At 38.9% G+C, this 21,677-nt stretch overlaps 1 protein-coding gene and 1 non-coding gene across 4 annotated transcripts in view; both read left to right on the forward strand.

Annotated features, from left to right (window-relative positions):
* The window catches only part of LOC149287487 (rho guanine nucleotide exchange factor 9-like), a 133,238-nt gene that overhangs the window by 76,838 nt on the left and 34,723 nt on the right, over positions 1-21,677 (forward strand). For all 3 annotated transcript variants that reach the window (XM_089492804.1, XM_089492805.1, XM_089492803.1), the window contains 2 exons: positions 7,726-7,917; positions 17,164-17,343. In XM_089492804.1, coding sequence (XP_089348930.1) covers positions 7,726-7,917; positions 17,164-17,343 — 372 coding nt within the window. The remainder of the gene's footprint in view (positions 1-7,725; positions 7,918-17,163; positions 17,344-21,677) is intronic.
* On the forward strand, positions 1,058-1,187 carry LOC149287488 (small nucleolar RNA SNORA35). Its single transcript, XR_016277497.1, has one exon. It is a non-coding gene; the product is annotated as a small nucleolar RNA SNORA35 (small nucleolar RNA).

Raw genomic sequence — 21,677 nt, forward strand, 5'->3', positions numbered from 1 at the left:
TTGGGATTCAAGCAGTATATTCCTTCCAAGCGCTCCAGGTATGGAGTGAAGGTGTATAAGCTCTGCGAGAGCGAGACAGGATATACTCATGCCTTCCGGGTATACGAGGGCAAGGATAGCTACCTTGACCCTCCAGGTTGCCCAGATCATCTGGGCACCAGTGCCAAGATTGTTTGGGACCTAATATTCCCCCTTATGAACAAAGGCTACCACTTGTATGTAGATAACTTCTATACAAGCGTCCCTTTGTTCAAGCTGCTGTATTGTTTCGATACGGTAGCTTGCGGTTCTATAAAAAAGAACCGCTTGGGTTTCCCACAACGCCTGGTACGAACCCGGCTAGGAAAGGGGGAGACCTCAGCTCTACGCCAAGAGGAGCTTTTGGCATTGAAGTTCAAGGACAGAAAAGAGGTGTGCATGCTGAGCACCATCCACGATGAGAGAACCGTGGAGGTTTCTGTCCGTGGCAGAGCTGGGGTCACTACAAAGCCAGTGTGCATCAGGGCCTATAACAAGCACATGGGTGGAGTTGATCTGTCAGATCAACTCCTACAGCCCTACCTCATTATGAGGAAGACAAAGGCCTGGTACAAGAAGGTTGCAATTTATCTAATGCAAATTGCAACCTATAACGCTTTTTTGCTGCACAAAAAAGCAGACACTGGGCTGAAGCTGTCTTTTTTGCAGTTTCAGCTCGAAGTAATTTCAGGTATCTTGTACCGTGATGCACCTGGTCCCGAAGTAGTGATGGGAACCAACAGAATTGGGGCTACCCATTTTATTTTTAAAATCCCCCCTACAGCAAAGAAGCAGAATCCCCAAAAGAGATGCAGGGTATGCTACAGCAGGGGGCAAAGAAAGGACACCACATTTTACTGTCCAGATTGCCCTGGAAAACCTGCACTCTGTGTCGGTGACTGCTTCAAGCTGTATCACACAGTTTCCCATTTTTAATTTTTTTTTTGTTCCTGCTCCATTTTTGTATTTTTTTTTAATTTTTTGTTACATTTACTGTTTTTTAGCTTTTATTTGCTCCACCATTTTTAAGCGTTTTTATTTGCACTGTCAAGTGACCCCTGTGTCCATTCCGTGGCATGAGGGACCACTTAAGGTGCTAGATCAAATCCCTTCTTGGAGATAGGCCAGGCTTTCTTGTAACCTGTCCCTACTGATAGTTGGGTACAAGCATTTTTCTTTACCCAGATGTAAAATTCCTACTGAATTTGAATTGCTCATGTTCCAAATGTGGCCCTTTTGCCCCCAAACAATCTGACAAACCCATGCATGTGGGGTATCAATGTACTCAGGAGATGTTGCTGGACACATATCTGGGTGTTGTGTGACAGCAACATATACCAGGAGCTGTAATTTCACACCTGAAGTACAAAGTATGTGAAAAAAACACCAAAAACAATTACTATCCCAAACTTTGACAAGGGTTGGTGGTAGGATTAGTGCATGGAAAGGGTTAAACTATCAGCATCTAAAATACCCTGGGGTGTCTAGTTTTCAAAAATATATGGTTTGGTGGGGTAAATTTAATTTGCTGGCTTCAAAGATGCCCCAAATACCACATAGAGACAGAATTACCAGATTCAGAGAAAAATGGTTTTGAATTAGCAAAACGCTACTTGTACTTATTGCCCCATAACGTGTAGAAGAAAGCAAAAAAACATAAAAACATTGGGTATTTCTAAACTCGGGACAAATAGTAGAATCTATTTAGCAGGTTTTTTCAGTAGTTTTTTATGATGAATAAAAGATTTTTCAAATAAAAGTGAGAAAATGTGTTTTTTTTTCAATTTTTCGTCATATTTTATTATTTTTATTATAGGAAATTACATCATATGAAAAAATTTGGTGTCTGAAGAAAGCCCTTCTTGTCCTGAAAAAAACAATATATAACTTGTGTGGGTTTAGTAAATGGGTTAAGAGAAAATTACAGCTAAACACAAACACCGCAGAAACGATAAAACAGCCATTGTCACGAAGGGTACAAAAAGTAAAATCAGCCTTTGTCACGAAGGGGTTAAAGCAAAATTTAAAGTAAAATATTTTTTGCCTATAAACGTATGATTCTTTAAACATAAAGTACGATTTGACTGCTTTTGAAAATTATTGTTCATTGTTTTCAGTAGAATGCTACATCAAAATGCAGATTTGTATTAAACTCGATGGACTACATTTAGAGTAAACGTGAACTGTTCAGACACCCATTACTTGGAGGTATAATTGAAAAAAAATAGGCACCTTGGCAAGCAATTCTATATACCCTCTTATTTACAATATAATTGACCAATATAAATGTAAATAACACCTTTCATAAAACTGTAACTTCTTGAATGTTAATTTATTTTTTTCTGAACTTTGGACAAATAAAAGATACTAGGTCACCCTCTGCTCATGCTGACTCGAGGTATCCAGTGCTGCCGACTTGCTGTTTTCAGCAACAAGGTGTATGCAATGTCCTATGCAGTGTCCTTTAACTGACACCATTGCCTAATTATCCCTCAAAGAAACAAGGTCATTGATCTAGTGTGACTGTGATGAAAATCTGAATAAAATATGAAAACTTGGCAGAAAAAGGATTCAATGTGCAGCTAAAACATAGACAAAAAATAAAGAAAAAGAATAATCATGCATAGATTTTTTTTAACGTGTTGAAGCAAATTTACATTTGATTTATTATGTTCTAAAAATAATAAGTAGAGGTTCTATTCCTCTGATTTGAGGCTACTAAAATCTAACTTTGAACTATGAAAGGACAGCTGGCTCTGTGCTCAGAGGTGAACTGAGACCACTCAGGGTCCTGGGCAACAAAGGGCTCTCTGGCCCAGGGGAGAATTCAGCTTGGCAAAAGAGTGAACGGCGCAAGGGCGTACCTAGAGTATTTTGTCCGTGCCCAAGTCCCCGATGAGTCAGTCCGCCCCTGTCTGTGATTATTAGCAGAAGATATGCTTGGAAAGTCAGTAAGAAAGAATAGAAAAGGCTGTACAAACACCAAAGATGCATAATTTTCCTTCCCTATGGTAAAACTGAGAAATGCAGTAAGTGGATTAAGTTTAGCTTATTCCCACCATTTCTCTTGATAAAAACAAAAATAATGTCTATCTGTCTGCCTATTATCTATCTATTTATCTTTATCTCAATCAAATATGTTTAAAAGCCATTGAAATCCAGTTGGTTAAGGTTAAAAGGAAATTGTAAAGATTTACATAGATAAAGGCTCAGGGACAAGTTTCTGCAACAAGTTACATTTACTTACACAGTGACTTCCAGAAACCAACCCAACATCCTCATTATTTCTCTCTTTCATATTAGGACACTAAGTTTAGATTTATTCTGAAAGTCTTGGCTTCAGCATGTCTTTCACCGCTGAGCACTGGGGGACTTCTACTGCTCTTAAAGGTCTCTATGACTCTCGATGATTAAAATACCTTGCACATGTTGCTGGGTGCATCAAAGAGTGGACAAGAAAAACTCAGCATGGACATCAATAGCTTATTTGGTAACAGAGCACTAGCCCCTACTAGTGCTCTAAGGACTCCCCCCCTAAACCTACTTCATGTTACACAAAAATGTATAGTCATAGGTCTTTGCAGTAGAACAATATAATGAATATATATACCGAATACACTTATATCTAAATTCTATTCCCTACATTTTATGGCTGATCGCCACTTGGCGATAAAATGTGTTTTGGCTATTCTATTTTTAGAGATTCAGTGGAACACATTTGAAGCCAGGCTTCTGACAGAAACATCTGGTTGACCCTCACAAGGAATCAAATCATCAACTGTAGCATTTTGAACCAAACCTGTTATGGAAGATATCCTTAGGCAAGTCCCTGAGCTTAACTGTAAAGAAATGATATGAGAGTTGACATAACAGCAGAAGATGGGCACACAGCCTCTTAATTTTAGCTTTTAGAGGTGAATTAACCATTTCGTTGCCACATGAGCAATCAACTAGTTTCCTATTTCTATCCTACTGGATTGTGTAAACAGCAAAATGGCCCCCTTGCTTTGAAAAAGGACCACACGTCAATCAAAAACATCTGGCAGAAAATAATTGTGCTCTTCCCCTCATAGATGAACTGTAGACAGGTGCTATACTGCCCTTGGTGGTTTATTTAATATTTAGAGTTAAATAATGCTTACGTTCCTCTCTCAAAACTCCTGCCAGAATACATTTTAAGGTAACCAATGGAGCTTCACATGCCATACCAGAGATATGATTGAAGACAATACTCCCATGAATTATTTTAGCTTGGTGGTCCTCCACAGTACCCTTGTTTGAGAAGTTGCACTACTATAGCAATCAACGGAATAAAACATCACGATTGGACTATTTTAATGTGCTATGGGATTGTGACCACTTTTCAGATTTTGCACTTAAATCCCAATCAGCCTATGATTGGCACTGCCTGCAAAAGTGGGACATTGGGGCATCTCTACAGGACAGTGGGACAGTGGCTGAAAATCAGGACTGTCCAGAGAAAAACAGGACAGTTAGGAGGAAATTAAATATTTTGGAGGAGAGGAGACTGTTAAATTTAAGCATAATTGTTCACATACCCTTTCTGTCCTTATCATGCTTTTTGTGGCCCTCCAGACTGGATGGTGGTTATCCATGATCTAAGATTCCAATGCTTCCCGTAGGATAGCAAAGCATGTAGTAATAGGAAATGATTTCTTTACAAAAAATTTAGACTCAATGTACCTTTACCTTGAAAACTTTATTCATTTCTCCAAACCTAATTTTAATATCCCTGGACAAAAATGGATGGAGAATATTCTATTTTTGGTCCTGCCACAAGTGTGCCAGAAACCAAATTTATGTTGGTTTCAAAATAAAACACATTCGTTTATTGTTGGAAATTGGCTTAACAAGTGAGCTAAGAGCCTTGCTGTCAACAAGCCAAAGGAAATCAATATTGACAGTGAAGATTGCATTTGCTCTTGTTTTGTAATTAGACTGGGATTCCTTGGTGACCCCGGGTTAACAGGTTAATTAGGTGCCTGCTCATTGTCACATCTCCTACACATGGGCAACCACGGATTCATCATTTTGAAGTGCCCATGCACTTCATGGCTTATGTTCCCAGTTTTATTGTCCCTGCATATTCTCTATAGAAAATATTTTATGAGCTTTTAAATGCTTCTTAAAAGGGACAAAGTACTGTCATGCACAGCCCTACTAAAGAAGAATTCATATTAAAGTACCGTGTGAGTACTTTAATATGCATTCTTCAAAAAAATAAAAATAAAAAATCACCTGAGGTAGAAGCTGCAGCTCTGCAGATGCCCTCCTCCTCCGTAGTCTGATGGTTTTTGCCACAGACTGGATGCTTTGAGAAGCTAATCAGTGTCAGGAAAGCACTCTTATTGAAACAGGCAGTAGTGCTTTCTGTATGCATCTGAGTAGACCCCTATCGTGCAAATGCTGGCGCTGACAAGCAGTAAGTCCATCGTATTCAAGCAGGTGTGTTCAGCCAAACATATCTCCTACACGGGACCTCCCAGCTATCATATGCACAGGGGCAGAATAACAACAAAAAATCCAGAATAACGCATTTCAAATAAGTTATAAATTGTTTTGCATTAAGAGAGTGCTTCTAATGGAGCTAGACATCTTGCTGATTGATAGGGGATCAAATGCTTATTTCACTGAGTAAAATGCAAATCAATGTATAACTTATTTGAAATGCGTTATTCTGGATTTCACTGTTTTCACTGTTCAAATAAACCTACCATTAAAATTATAGACTGATCATGTCTTTGTCAGTGGGCAAACGTACAAAATCAGCAGGGAATCAAATAATTTTTTCCTTGGCTGAATGTCCGGGTTTACCTGATTTTTAGGGGATTTTGCAATGCGAGCTGAAGCACTTGCCATGGCATCCAGGCTCATCCGAAAGCTTTGAACTAAATTAAATACTCAATAAGCATTGTTCTATTTTATCAAACAACAATTGGTATTTTTCTAAATAATAAAACTCATAGTATATAGTTTGTGAGTGATTTATTATACTGATCTTGTGAGATATCCCATTGTAAATCCATTGTAATTGTCACCTGAAACTATTTCTGTCACTATTTTGTGGTTAATTAGATCAGGTTAAATGAAATGAACGCCTAAAATGAAAATCAGTCATCTGTGTAATATGTTTCATTGGTACAGGAGACATGATCTAGCATTAAACTTGCTCTTTTCAGACACAAGCAATTCATAGTTCTGTTCCTTTAAACTAGAATTCCTTTTGCCATGTCTTAATTTTTGAACCCCTTCTTTGTTGCCTGTTGATGATAATGACACATTCTATTATTATAAAATATTAATAATATTATTATTCCTACCCTACATCTCCAATGCTTTTGAAAAGTTAGAAGTATTTGGAGAGTTGACAGCTTAGTAGGTTATTTTATCCAATATAATTATTTTTTTTAGCAGTGGCCTACTTTTACATAACAACCCCTGTCTATCTTTTTAAGCCACTTGAGGGTGTTGTAGTTATTTGTTTTTGTTAATTTTTAGTTAATGTCTTTTTTTCCTTAATTTCCCCAAAAAGGCAAAATAATAACGATGAGGTGAGGACAGTCCATTTGACCCTCCTGTATTTAAGCACTCAATTAAGAGAAGAAATGGAAATATGTCATACCTGCGCCAACTGCGTTAAGTGCTAAGTCTTGCAACTACATTTTACTGGGATACTGTGTATGCCAAATGCTTAGACTATTATCATACATAAAGCTCTATAATACATTAACTTTACCCTAATTCCTACATATTACAGACATATACCTTAAATTAACCTATGTAATTAGGTTACTGTATACTGTAACAGTATATACTTCCAAGGATCACCATTATTATTTTCATATTAAGTTATATGTATGCCACATGCTGATGCCTTTCTCAGTTTCCATGAGTAAGACTTTTAAACTACCTATCCTCAAAACAATAGAAGTAATTGACAAATAAAACACACACGCTATAGGTAGTTACAGCAGATGAATTTACTTAGGCTAAAAGCTACAATTGTGACAATTCTCATTTAACCTTAGTAGGGAGGCATTTACATTCTTCTTTCTTTTTTATGTCTAGTTCATGCTGAAGCTGAACAAAAATTAAAAAAGAAAAACATTTCCATTCCACAGAGATTACGTGGTAGTGGCAAATATTTGTCTCATCTAGGAACCTCATCCACTTTTGGCTGGAGCAATATGTGATGAACATGAAGTGACAGCCTTCTTTTTGGTTTTCTTTTCTGCTCCAGTAGACATGAGGGTGATTGGGCTCTTACTACTCAATCATTGTAAGAAGACAATTTCTTATTCTCCACGTGGCACTCACACATGAAAAAGAACATTGCCAGTTGCATCTATCCATCTTCCACCACTGTCTTTGGAGATGTCAAAGTCACATCCGATCCATTTGTGGCTCAAACTGGAATTATGCATTATGACTAATAGTGGCTGTCTACAGAAAGGACACCAATTACATTATTATTATTTTTTTTATGCATCTCAGCCCTTCTCCTGCTTAGCTACTTATTATGTTTCTTTCTGACTTGTTTCTAAACTGCCAAATATACCACCTTTTTATTTCTGGACAATATTCAATAATAAATCTATAATAAACTCTAAGACCCACCTTTTCCTATACGGTTATACCCTTCTTTGTCTTCAGTCTATGATATTTATTTATACTATTTTTTCACAGCTGTGGGTGAACCAGGAAGATGGTGTGGAAGAAGGGACCAGCGAAGTGCAGAATGGGCACTTGGACGCAAGTTCAGACTGCCTTTGTATTGGCAGGACTCTTCAGAACCGAGATCAGATGAGAGCCAATGTCATCAATGAAATAATGAGCACAGAGCGTCACTATATCAAACACTTGAAGGACATCTGTGAGGTGAGAGCGGAATTGCATTATGTGGGCCTGTTTGCCTTTTATGTAATTGTGTAAATCATTTAGAAAAATAATTCTGTATTTTGTTTATTCAATTAAGTTTTTAATTACACTTACTGCTGTTTCTATACACATTGGTGTGACTTCATGACTGTACAAAACAGTAATACACTCATACCTATCAAATATTCTGAGCTCCTAGAAAACAAGGGTATCAGAGAAGGAAAGAGGGGCAGGGGGATGGGGGTACCAAAGAGGGACTGTTTCTTCTACAGCTGGACGTTTGGTAAGTGTGTGATAAACATATTGGTTTCGCAAAAGGCTTGGACTGGCCATCTGGCACATGGGTCAAAGTGGTCTAGAGGGCTGCTGGCCGTCAGCGGAGGGGTGGATTTGGTGATGCAACATGTGGCCAGCACATGCGTGATATAAAGTGCCAGGGCCACCTTGTGAGTGCCAGTCTGTTAATGTTCTCCTTCACATCTGATAGCCTGCTTCTTCCTCATACATCCTCCAGAGGGCAATACAAGTGTGCTGTCTTATTGTGGATGCTATAACACACATGCCCACATGTGACCAAAAAAAAGTCCCTGGTCACTAGCGATGATGTCATCTTTAATAACTATGTTCTCAAGAGGGGGTTTGCATGTTTACAGACATATAGTGAAAGAATGTTTTGGAGACAGATTTCTGCCTACATTACACGTCGATGAATGGTTTGTAACCCATCACCCTATATTCCAGGTGCGTTTTCAGTAAAATATTTCAGATAGATTAATTTGTAGATTAAATGAATTTGGTCTGGCTGGCCTCTTTCTGTCTCATTTTAGAATATTTAGAATCACTTTAGTCCTTTTTCGTTAACCTTTGGGATCATGTCACTCACAGTTTAAAATATAATGAGATCAGCCCTTCTTGGAATAAGTACTCTAAATCCCGAGAGACTTAAACTGTGAAGCCTTTCTGTTATGTTGCTTAAAAATGGCCCAGTTTCTGTTGATAAGGCAAATTCAATCAAATTAAAGAGGGATATTTGATGCTGTTTGCTTTCCAAGTGCCCATGAGACCTTCTGCTCAATTTGAAGGCAGTTTGCTCATTTAATGTGGGTTTTTACACTGGCCATGGACTTAATTCCTCCTATCCATGATGCCTACATCTTGTCATTCCACATTTCCCAATGTATGCCTTAATATGTTTCAAAGGCATTATTCTGTAAACATAGATGTATCTGCAGTTTTGATGGATAATGTTGATATCCGTTTTTCACAACCTGTTTGATTGTGTTGAATATTTTCCAAATGAATACTTTACATATTTTTCAGATTTAATAATGCTGTTTAATTTATGGATGTATTGCTTGTTTAAAGCTCTAGTTTTGTCTGATTTAACCAGCTCATCTATAAAAGAGTAACAAATGGAAAGGTGAGCCATGGGGCAGCAAATAACCCAAATGTAAAAGAAAGGAAGCACACTTTTCCTTAATGGTGCATTAGACAACTCTATACAAGACTATACCCCACTAAGACAACATTGGCTTCAAGGCTTCCTATCCCATGGCTAGATGGATGTAGACATAATGTTGTGATGGTTCTGTAGGGAGATGAGCAATGCTGTAACTAAAGCTACCTTGGTGAACCAGGTCCTGAGTCACAAAGGGACCAACAATTATCAGCACATCCAGTCAGCAAATATCTCGGTGATCCTCAGGAACATCAGGGAAATCCATACTTCCAATGGCTCCATTGCTAGTCCAGGGTAGGCTGCCTCCTGATGTCAGCACATTGACCTGGAAAAGGGTTGTTGAGAAGACACATGTGCAACAGAGAATGGCCAAATGAATAAGCAAATTGTCAATGTCTATGGGTAGATAATGACAATTTGTATGGTAACTGAACAAAAATCTACTAGAATCCACTGCAAAAAGCATTATATCTAGTATAACTATCCTTGCTGGTTTACATAAGTATAGTGTGCATTTTAAGATATAATTCTGTATCCAATCTACATTAGTTTAAGATAACAGTACTTCTGGAATCTACTCATGTCTTATCTGACGTTCCACAGTGGAAAATGGAGAGTTTGTGTTCTGGCATACCAGGGTTAACAGGTCGGTATAACTAAATTACAAAAGGGGATTTATGTTAAGTTGTTAAAAGATGAGTTTGTGATCACTACCTCCTGGGATTCCTGCATGACAAGAGCGTCATCTTGTGATTTGGAGCATGTCAAGAAGAGGAATTACCAGGTAGATGTTCTAATGAGATCTATTAAATTCTGTGTTTCTCTGCTAGATTTCAACTGGTGTAAAACTCCATGGTTAATGATGTGTATCTAACATAATAAAAAACCTGATTAACATTTAGAGTTGGACATCAGAGCAGTTGTCTTTGCTACGACACATTAATCCATAGCAAGAAATATCTATATATCTCATTCTGTATATCCAATATCATATCATGTCATAGTGTTTTCAACTCAAATACCCTTATGTTTCAGTGAGTATAGTGTGTAGTGGTCATAGTCAGACATGTTTAATTTTTTAACCAATGAAATCAGAGCTCTCATTTGCCCAGGAATAATCTTCCTTGACAAAGCTGTCTAAACAACATAGAGATGATCTACACAAGTCTTTAATGTTGCCCAAGGTCTTTCTTAAAGCGAATAGGATTTACATTTTGGTTAAAATGGGTCAGTACTTATCTGCCATCAAATTTTAAGTGTATAGATTCCAGAGTCAGGGTGGCATTCTCTTTTCTACTTAAAGACCAAGTCAACGCACACTTCCCTGATTCACTTTGAACTATGTAATAGAAAATCTGATAACCACACTCATATGCCTATACATGTAGCAGTAGTGCATGGAACAACAAATGTGAACTTCGAGATGGAAAAAAAATATGATAGTGTGAAGAACACAGCATTAGCTGACATTTTTTTTTCATATAAAAACCATTATTTCTGCTACAATTTCATATCACAGTGCATTATTTCACTTACTTTGTTGATGGCATTGACCTGCAACAACTCTTCAACACTAGGGTTTAGAAAACTTAGCACTTAACATCATCTAAGTCCGTGCAGCTCCCTGGGGAACACAGAGAATGGTTCTTACAAAGAGATCCAGACAACCTGTCACTTTCTGCTGCACCCTTTTCAGGTTTTTTTCCCACCAAGCAAAATGATCTGTAACATCTGCTTGTCAAGGTGCTCATAGAAATGAGTTAAAAGAAACATAATATCTCTGACATTGTTTTAGGTAAGCTACATTATTTTTTTTAGAAGCAAACCACCTAACTTCTCTTCCATCCAGTGTCACTCAATTACTCAACTCTAGGGCATCTAGACTGAGAAACCAGTCAGATTTGTGCAATAAAGATATAATAAAGTCTATAATCTCTAAATCTGAGTATGTGGTGTTAGAGGAGGTGACATAGAAATTAGGAACTCTTGAACTTGGCACAGGGAAACTCTAAGACATCATGGATTCTGGATATTATTGCTTGAACACAGACCTGTGAGTAAACATGATAGAAACAATTTACTATTGCAATGTTCAAGAAGTACTAGATTCCAGCCTCTATGTTAAAGGGTTTCCCTTGAGAACATTTTGATACTATGGTCAAGAGCATAATGCCTACTTTTCAATGGTCACCTCTGAAGGATAAGAGTCAGTAGTATCAAATGCCAGGCCTCAGCAGCCCAGGTGTTCTGGATATCTCATACCATCATGGGCACTGGCATCTCATTTGAAATCATTAATCAAAACCGATTAAATTATTCATGTGATGTTCAAACCAAGGATTTACCGAAAACCTGACCTTGAAGCCTAGAGTTTGACACCCCTCAATTAGACATTCAACTGTCTGATACATGAGCTACAGAGAGACATCACAATTAATTTCTAACTTCTCTAGAAGACCAGTTTTTGTTGGTATTCATGTCATTTGTTTTAAATCTTTGTTCTTCTTCTTTAGTAGACCCTATTGTAGATTACACTACCAAAGCATATGGGGCAAATTGTTGAGGTTTTTTTCTCCTAATTTTCAAGCTTTAGAGACAAAATATTTTACTCCAGCAATGTATAATTCCCTTGTTACAAATTATACATTTGTGGACTACATATAACCAATTGTATTTTTTGTATGGAGTTTAATAATTCGTCATTCTTTTCTTTCCCCTTTCCCTGATTTGTCTTCATTAGTAATATTACACAAGAGAACAAAGAGTTCTTTTCTGCTTGAGAAAGGTGGGCTTTTTGGATTTAAAAGTGAAATGTGATGCAGGGTATTAGCGAGACATCGAGTGAGCTCTGTGAGTTGTCACATAATGGAGTCTGAACTGCAGAGAATGAGGGTGACTAAGTAAGACACTGCTAAAATAAGAGCATTCTTTTTTTGTGCGTACAAAAGAGTGCGTCGACAAGGGAATGTTTACTGGGTTGTGACGTTCATATTGGTTTTTTTCTGCATTTCTTTACACTACCCGCTCGCTGTAACTCATTCAGTGCTGATCTCTGAGAGATTAGGCTTTGTGTAAAATGTATGAGGCTTTCAGAACAAGCCAGATCTCAGATACATTGCCGCATAGAAAAGCTCAGACAAGACCATGCTTTACACAAGCTCTGGGTGGCAATCCAGATCTTCTCTATGAATAAAGTGTTGTTCAGAGGACTGGCAATTACGATCTGATACCAAGGTGGTTTTCAAGTGGGCCAGCAAGCATTTGGCAAAGGCTGCACTTGTTAATCATTAGAGGGATGCTGGGGAATTTTAAGGTTATCATTGAAGGAAATAAGTTTGTAATTTAACAGGATCTGAGAGTTAAACATGAGTAATGGAGAAAGGCATATCATTTCCTTTATACCGGTTTGAAGTATTATCTATCTGCACTTGTCCCACTGATTAAAAATGTGCAAGATGCATCTGATCCTTTTTTTATGCCAGTTATCACTTTCTGCCTACTAAGTTATGACTGTAAGTTTTAGGGAGGATTTTTGTCTCTTAAATCATCTTCTCAAATGTAATAAAATGGCAGCTGGAGAACACCGCGCTCACTGCTGATGAACAGTAACTTAATGCAGTGCTGGCTCACTACCCATACATTAGTGGCAGCGGCTGCTAGGGGATGCTAGGGGCTCCCTGTCCAAGGAAGGGACCCTTAAAGGCACATTCTAGCCATTATATGCACCTAAATGAGTAAGATAGCTGTGTGGTCTCGTTACCCCAGTCAGCTCCATCACTGGCTGCGTGAATGCTGCGTGAATGTCTATGTAAAGTATTCCCATTGATTTCAATTAAAGCACATTTTTCTGCCACTGATTGGCTGCTTAAGCTGATTTTAAAGAATGTACTTTCATGCCACTGATTGACAGCTTCAGGCAGCCAATCAGTGGCAAAAAAATGTCAGATGATTGAGGAAAAAGGAACATTTTGCTGTGTCGCTGTAAATTCTGTGTTTATTTATTTATTGTTTGTTTCGGAAGAATGCATATTATTGTTCTCACAGAGTACTTTGATATGCATTCTTCTTTAGAAGGGGCTCAGGGACATTAGACTTTATTGTGTTTATATGGTTGCATCACCACTGGGTCTGCACAATTTACAACTATACTTGAACTGATAGTTTTCCTGATGTTCTCCTCTACTGATATTAGAATCTTCAAAGAGTTGAATTTCGCCACCATTTACACCACTGCAAGTTCTATAGCACAAGCTTAGTGACTTCTGTCCTCACAAAAAGTCTTGCATGAAATAAACAGCTATGCTAATTGCAGTTTCATAGTGGCCACTTGTGCATGTAAGTTTAAGCTTAGGGATCTCCTGAGTAATGGATTTACTAGCCCTCATTAACTTTATGATACCATGCAAGTGTTTCATTCATACAAATTTTGCTTTTCAACCCTGTAACCTTCAGTGAACAACTGCCTCATTAACAGAAAAAGACCATAGGCAAAATGTATATCTCCCAAGTGTCCCTGATTAGGAGGACAATCCCTCTTTGGGACTCAAATCTCCTCTTACTCTTTACTCCCTTGTGTCCTTCTTGTCTAGGAGGTTTGGTGAGCGAGAGTGTATTTCATTGTCAGAAATTTGAAATAATGATTATTTGAACCGCAGAAATGGGTTTAGAAATTACAATGTTCAAATACAACATCATTTTTTCTTCTAAACAGATACATAGATAGTGAGGACGGAAATAATATCACTTGGCCTTTTTTAAGTTTTTATCTTTTTCTTTAGGACAGCTTAATGCTTTCTTGAATTAAACTACAATGTTTGTATGTGCTACTTTCACTAGAGGTCTACTTGGGAAAACTATACTCTTTTAATAAAGTAGAATTATCCCTTCATTTTTTCAGGACAACTGTGCTGGGGTGTGTGGCTAATGAAGGGAGTCAAAGGTAGCTGTCTACCCACCTTACCCAAAGACCCCCCTTATGGGGCTCAGCTGCAAAGCATGGCAAGCTTGCCACATAGGAACTACCTGTGCTGCAACATTGAGTTTACAGCTTCCTAGGCTGGTCAGCAGAGATCAAATAAGCTTCCTAACTGCCCCATGTTTACAAAACTTGGACAGCAGGGCAGATACGTGGGGGTGCCGGGCAATGCCCTAAAATCCTGACTGCCCCTCAAAAACTGGAGCAAAAGCTAGGTATGTGCTGGAGGATTCAGGTACTGGGGGTGTGTCAGTGGTCAGTGGATGGGATTTCTACTGTGTCTCTCTTTCTGCACTATAAGAAAGTACATGAATGCTCAAATAAATAGGACAAGGGTAGTTAAAGGCCCTTTGCACCTCTACCGACAACTGTCCCTGATGAGAGATATGAATATATCAGTGACAGAACTTGACATCACACTCCTTCATGTGACTCTGCCAAACACATAATGGTAGAGAGCTCCTTTTAAAAAATACCAATCTAATTGTGGTCACATTACATTATCACTGAGTGGCTGCCTTGGGCATGATGTAAATAATGGGCAGTTTTAATAAATTATATGAATAATTGTGTTTGTTTTCTTATATTTAGGGCACTTTGTGTATAATTCCCTCACTCTGGACCCAAGATTTAATATGATGGGGCTGGAGGGACAAAACACATTAATATGTAATCATAATCATAGGCATTTAAGTGCAACTTGTACTTCAAAATGATTATACAAATTAACAATACATTTTTTTAAAACTCACCCATCCAGACCTAATGTTTGCTTCCAATTTTCCTGCCTGGTGGATCGTTGAGGGCCATCGGGCACATAGTGAAACATTCCAATTTGGTCTCTTTCACATGCTTACAAACATCTTGGTTTCCTTTACATGACCAACAACACCAACAGTACAAAACATCACATGCCACCCTACACACATTATGTGTTTTACATCAGGAATTATCTTGGCTATCAGCCACACTCCAACAATAAAATACCCTGGCTTTGGTCATTTCAGTCATTTCAGAAAGAAGATAGGAGACTGGTGCAATTCCTTAATATTTCCATTGCCAGAGTGGAGCGCAAAGTCGCAATATTCCTGATAATCCTAATAGATTGTAAACTGTCAGTAACAAAGCTTGCTTCTCCTTATGTACCAATATGTCTTAATATATTAATCATATTTTTAATTTTGTATCTAATGTTATGGTTATATTAATAATCCCTATTGTAAAAACTCATGTAATTGTAATTTACTAATGTAAATGTAAAAAGACACAATAAACTGTCTGAATTATTATTTTGTGGCCACAGTTTATTATATTAAGTAGTTATTTTGTCTGCCAGGGATACCATGGCTTATGGTTTCCTCTTTGATGTATCTTGAAAGTGAGATCTTGCAGGCAGTATAATTAGAAAACACTGCAGAGGTCAGTGAAACCATCCAAGTTAGTATCTCCAGGACATTACAGTTTTGAATTGTATACCGTGTGACAGAATAACTCAGAATTCCTTCATTTTTATTGTCCTTAGACATAAATGCATGCACAGTTTTTTTTTATATTAAAGGGCTAGTTTTGCCTCTTTTCAGGGATCAGTGACACAGACTGGTTTGCTTTACTATCTGAGATCCAAGTATGATCTCCCTGAGAACTGTGGTACTGTTAGTTATCTCAAGGCAGGCTACTGACTTTGCATGTTCAGTAAATGGAATGCTGGGTAAACTGTACAAGGGTATAGAAATGAGCCTTTGTAAGATGGGATAAGGTATGGGAAATAATTTAGTCTCTTTGCGCATTGGTTCATATAGAAAGTATATGTTTACAGAAACAGGAGGGTTTGGGTGGAGGGGACTTCAATTCAATAATAAAATTAAACTAACATTGCGCTCATGTCTTCAACACCTCTCAGTCTAGAACTTGGAAAGTGACATATTGTATGTCGTCTGTTTTAAGCACACACATCCTTAGAAATAAGACAGTAAGAGTAATGTTATTTTACACAACCCTTTGTTTTGCCATTCCCTTCCAGATGAATAGTTCAAAAGACAATTGTAAATATATTTTTCTTAGCAGGTACATTTGTTTATATCCTTTTTCACAGCTAAGTCTTCTCTATAGAATGCGCATGTAGCTGTTAACAGTAGTTAAACTGTATTGACCCATCAATAAGCTGGTATAACCAGCGGTCAGTTTCCATCTGTTGTGGAACTACTTCTTCCATGATGCTCTACTAGCTGTAGTACAAGCATAATGAGTTATAGTAGTTCATTGACAGCAGTGGAACATAGCAGATGGATTTCACTATACCACATAGTTTAATAATATTTTTTACTGGTAGTTTATTATATCCTGGTGGACACAGTTAATAATATACAACATGGAAAAAACCCAAGCTTCACAGTGGATTAACATTCTGAACCAGAGCTACTTAGAACTGGCACACAGTTTGACTGAGTATGAATCCCACTGAAACCTATATCATGTAATATCTGCTCCTGAGAGATTATATCACAGAGTGGGTAACATTGCTTGCATCTCCATGTTCCATGAAGATAAACGTATCCTTCATCAGAACCAAAATATGCCAAGGGGCATATCAGGGAAATAGGGAAGGCCAGTTGCGTGGTGCTCTCCGACAGATTTGCCACCTCCCCTTGTCAACCGGGTTTTGCTCTGGATGCCAGTGGTAGTTCTCTATGATTAATCTTGACATGGGTTCCTGTTTGCAAATATTTGTGTGAAATGTGAAGTCCCTTTTCTTCTGAACACCTTTGTCTAGTCCTCTAGTCTAATTATTTTTACTGTTCTGTTTCTCATTTAGGGTTATTTAAAGCAATGCAGGAAACGTAGGGACATGTTCAGTGATGAACAGCTAAAGGTAATTTTCGGGAACATTGAGGACATCTACCGTTTCCAGATGGGCTTCGTCAGAGACCTCGAAAAGCAGTACAATAATGAAGAGCCACACCTCAGTGAAATAGGACCCTGCTTTCTGGAACATGTAAGTTTAAGTGTACTGAAGAAGTTTAAGAATGTCTTTTTACAAACCATAATCCTTAGCACAGGCATGGTCATCCAATCACATTTAGTAAACTTTACATTTTTACACTACTTACATAGAACCAGTAGCTTGTGGTATATATTGTATACCATGTGCATGAAGGAAAACAAAGCAGGACATAATTGACAATGTCATGTAATGGACTACCATGACTAGTAAAACATTAGAGAGGTGCAAAAGAAAAAAAAGGATATTTACCTAAGGCTTCATAAGATGCTGGGTGCATATTTTCTCCCCGTATGTTCCACCCAAGCAAAAAACCTCTGAGGTTCCAAACGCTTATGTGACTTTACATCTTTTCCTATGTTGGTCCAGTAAAAAGCATCAACTTCTACTAAAGGTTGTATAAAGTGTTGCAACACCAGAGTGCACCAGCACACACATGCTCTCACACTAACACACACACATACATACTCGTGCTAATGCACACGCTCAAGCATACACACTCACTCATACATACATACATAATCCTCACCATGTTTAAAGCCTTTTTCTAATAGCCTTGCTAGCAACTGGACTTTTACTTCAGGGTCACATAACATTCCATTACATGACCTTGTTGCATTCCCACCTCTTGCACTGGTCCAAGTTAGATTGGCCCTGTTTGAAGCATTTTGGACCAGTTTGGGCCAGACTGCCGGCTTTGTTTCTAAGTCAGCCATCCGGATCTCTAAGATGGGGATGTTGTGCCTCTAGACAGTGTTTTGTGCCTGTGGTGTCTAACGGTGAACTGGGGATACATTGAATTTTATGTGTGGTATCTAGTCATTGTTCTTAGCTGGGCAATCCAATTCCCTAATTGCGAAGATACAGGCTGTAAATATGAATGTATTAAATGTTGCATGTATGTCCTGGTTGCCTGGTTTATGCAGTGCCTAGAATTGTTGTGTTCTTTAATGCTTTTAACCCTCTGAAAGCAATGCTTATTATATATTGCCACTATACAGTTAAGCTCTACATCCCTTCGACAAACATGCCACACATCATCTATCACAGCCTAGAAAATCTATTATTCTTGTAGACAAACGATATTAGCTCTTTATAGTAGATGTTAGAGAATAATGCTATACTACTTTCTCCAAGAATATACAGTTTACGTGGAATATTGATAGGTATTTTGTTCGACTTCAATTGAGTTTTATCCTTCCAAGTATGTGACATTTACTGAATATGGTGCTTCATCTCTGTCATTCCCTGTTAGCAGCATTCACCCATTTCATCTTTCCGTATTGTTAGTCAGATTCTAAGGTTCGTTACAGTCCATAACAAAGTGATCTATTGTTTCATCCTGTATTTTGGTTCCCTGGGTAGCATTGTGACATGAGGCATGTACTGTAAGGGTTAAAGATTCTCTTTTTCTCGGGGGGGGGGGTTCTGCTGGAAATGGCTTTGAGTCTGCTTTCTTGACACTGCCTAAATGACAGCAGCTGAGCAGTAAAATGCGCCGGCCCAGCGTGCAGAATGAACATTACACTTCAGTTGACTAAATGCCGGAGGGCTTCAGCCTAGTTTATCGTGCTGTTACATAAGCCACACAGGTCTGGCCTTCATCATCTGTGAATATGTCAGGAAACGTCAAGAAAATTATAATTCCCCCTTTTGTAGATTTTTATCAGGGGTGAGTAGACTGTTATTATGTAACACGCTTTTAGGCAGAGTCTTGTTTTGCAAGTCTATTTTGCATCTTATTTAATTTTTACACACTCTTTTTCCCTTTTGTGGGAAGTGGATGCTGTTTTTTTTTCCCCTTCTACGTGTTCACATGGCCATGCTGTGGTATGATCTGCTGTCGGTCCAGCCAGGCTGTGAAACGAAATGTCAGGAGCCAATATTAGCACTCCATGAGAATTACTTATAAATGATGATTCTCGTCAGGGCCGGACTGGCCCACCGGGATACCGGGAAATTTCCCGGTGGGCCGGAAGGTCCGTGGGCTGGGCGGCCGGCAGACTTGCCATGAAGACAGCCGCTGAGCGGCTGCAAATGGCAATGAACGCCTCCCTCGGTGCCAGGGGCGGGCTGGGCAGGGGGGCAATTGCCCCCCAGGCTTCCCGAAATCTAACCAAAGCGGCCTCTGGGTGCTGATGCGGCCGGCCGGCATCAGCACCCAGCAGCCGTGTGCGATGGCCGTCTAGTGATGGGAGCAGTGTGAGGGGTGAAAGCTCCGCCCCCTCGCACTGACCTTTCACCCCTCACGCTGCTCCCATCACTATGCGGCCATCAGATTGCTGGGAATGTAATCTGAACGGCCGGTGCGTGCTGATGCCGCCGGCCGGCTCTGCTTTAATACTTTTTTTTTACTTTATATGGCAAGCCGATCCAGCTTACCATATAAATAAAAAAAAAAGTGTTAAGGTAGCTCCGGCCGGCGGCATCAGCACGCACCGGCCGTTTAGATTACATTCCCAGCAGTCTGATGGCTGCATAGTGATGGGAGCAGCGTGAGGTGGAAGCTCCGCCCCCTCGCACTCAGACTGCTGCAGCACCGGATGTCAGGTCAGTGACATCCTGTCAGCATAGAGGAGAACAGTGTGCAGCTACCAGGAAGTCAAGACAAGTAGAAGGTGAGTAAAATAACCCCTTCGCGACCTTTGCCGGTTCAGGACCGTCATAACAAGAAGGTCACTAAATGACCTTTGACGGTCCTGAACCGTCAAAAAATTAAATAAGCTTAGAAAGTGATCAAGGATCACTTTCTTCGCTTAAACGGCCTTGCTGCAATGCCTCGATGTCGAGGCATTCAGCAAGGCCGAGATCGGCATCGGGGGCCATGTCTGGCCCCTCCCCGGGGCGTCAACAGCCGCCATACATTGTATGGCGGCGGACGCCCGTTTTAAAAGCGTTTAGGAGGTGATCAACGATCGCCTCCTAAACTTAAATGGTGTCGCTGGAATGCCTCGATCAGGAGGCATCCAGCGACACCAAACACTTACCTCTGGGTGGGCTGTGACCGCTCCGGAGAGCGGTCACAGCCGCCGCTGCCGGTGATCTTCGCCATCAAGCAAGATGGCGGCGGCCCGGGAAATAAAACAATAAAGACGAAAAAGTTCGCTAGAGGGTCTCCAGACCCTCTAGAGAACTGGCTCCACTTGCTGGTTGAATACAGGTACTGCATTCAAACATGCAAGTCAATGGAGCCCAGCTTTCTAATCACTATGTGATTAGTAAAATATTCAAAAAAAATAAAAATAAATAAAAAATGGAAAAAAAAATTTAAAAAAAATGTGCTAACATTTAAAAATAATTATGCAGTGATGTCACTAGATGAACCATCCAGTACCAGCAAAATGTGTAAAAAAAAATATAAAAAAAGTATTAAAAAAATAAAATTAAATTAAAAAATAAAAGTTTATTATTTTGAGCAAGTGCTAAAATTTCTCAAAAATCTCAACAAAGAGTTAAAATAAAAGCACTTCAAATACCCAAGGGGTGTCTAATATATAAAATAAAATGGCTGATGGGGTAAATTGGAGTGGCCTAGCTCAAAGATAGGGCATAGGTACAGACTGACCAAAATGGAGAAAAAAAGCGCACTTCCCAAATGTGGCATTTTAAATCTGAAACAACCCGACAAACCCATGCATGTCGGGTATCACTGCACTCAGGAGATGTTCCTGAACACACATTGGCGTGTTGTTTGACAGTGGCATATACCAGGACCTGTATATCTATAACTAAAGTACAATTTGTGTGAAAAAAAAATAAAAAAAATTACTATTACAAAGTTTGACAAAGTGTAGTTCTATAATTGGTGCATGGAAAGGGTTAAAATAACAGCATTTGGAATACCCTGGGGTGTCTAGTTTTCAAAAATATATGGTTTGAATGGGTTAAATTGAGTTAACCGGCTTCAAAGATATTCCAAAGAGGAGAGGGAGGCACAATGACCAAATGACCACCTGAATTACGCATGCCCCAAAAGTAGCCTTTTACCAGCCAAACAATCTGACAAACCCATGCATGTGGGGTATCGCTGTACTCAGGAGATGTTGCTGAACACATATTGGGGTGTTGTTTGACAGTGACATATACCAGCACCTGTATATCTATAACTAAAGTACAATTTGTGTGGAAAAAAAAATAAAAAAAAATACTATTACAAAGTTTGACAAAGTGTAGTTGTATAATTGGTGCATGGAAAGGGTTAAAATAACAGCATTTGGAATACCCTGGGGTGTCTAGTTTTCAAAAATATATGGTTTGAATGGGTTAAATTGAGTTAACCGGCTTCAAAGATGTTCCAAAGAGGAGATGGAGGCAGACTGACCAGATTT

Source organism: Sceloporus occidentalis, unplaced genomic scaffold (genome assembly GCF_023333645.1).
Source record: "Sceloporus occidentalis isolate IW3139 unplaced genomic scaffold, rSceOcc1.0.p SCAF_60, whole genome shotgun sequence".
Lineage (NCBI taxonomy): Eukaryota > Metazoa > Chordata > Lepidosauria > Squamata > Phrynosomatidae > Sceloporus > Sceloporus occidentalis.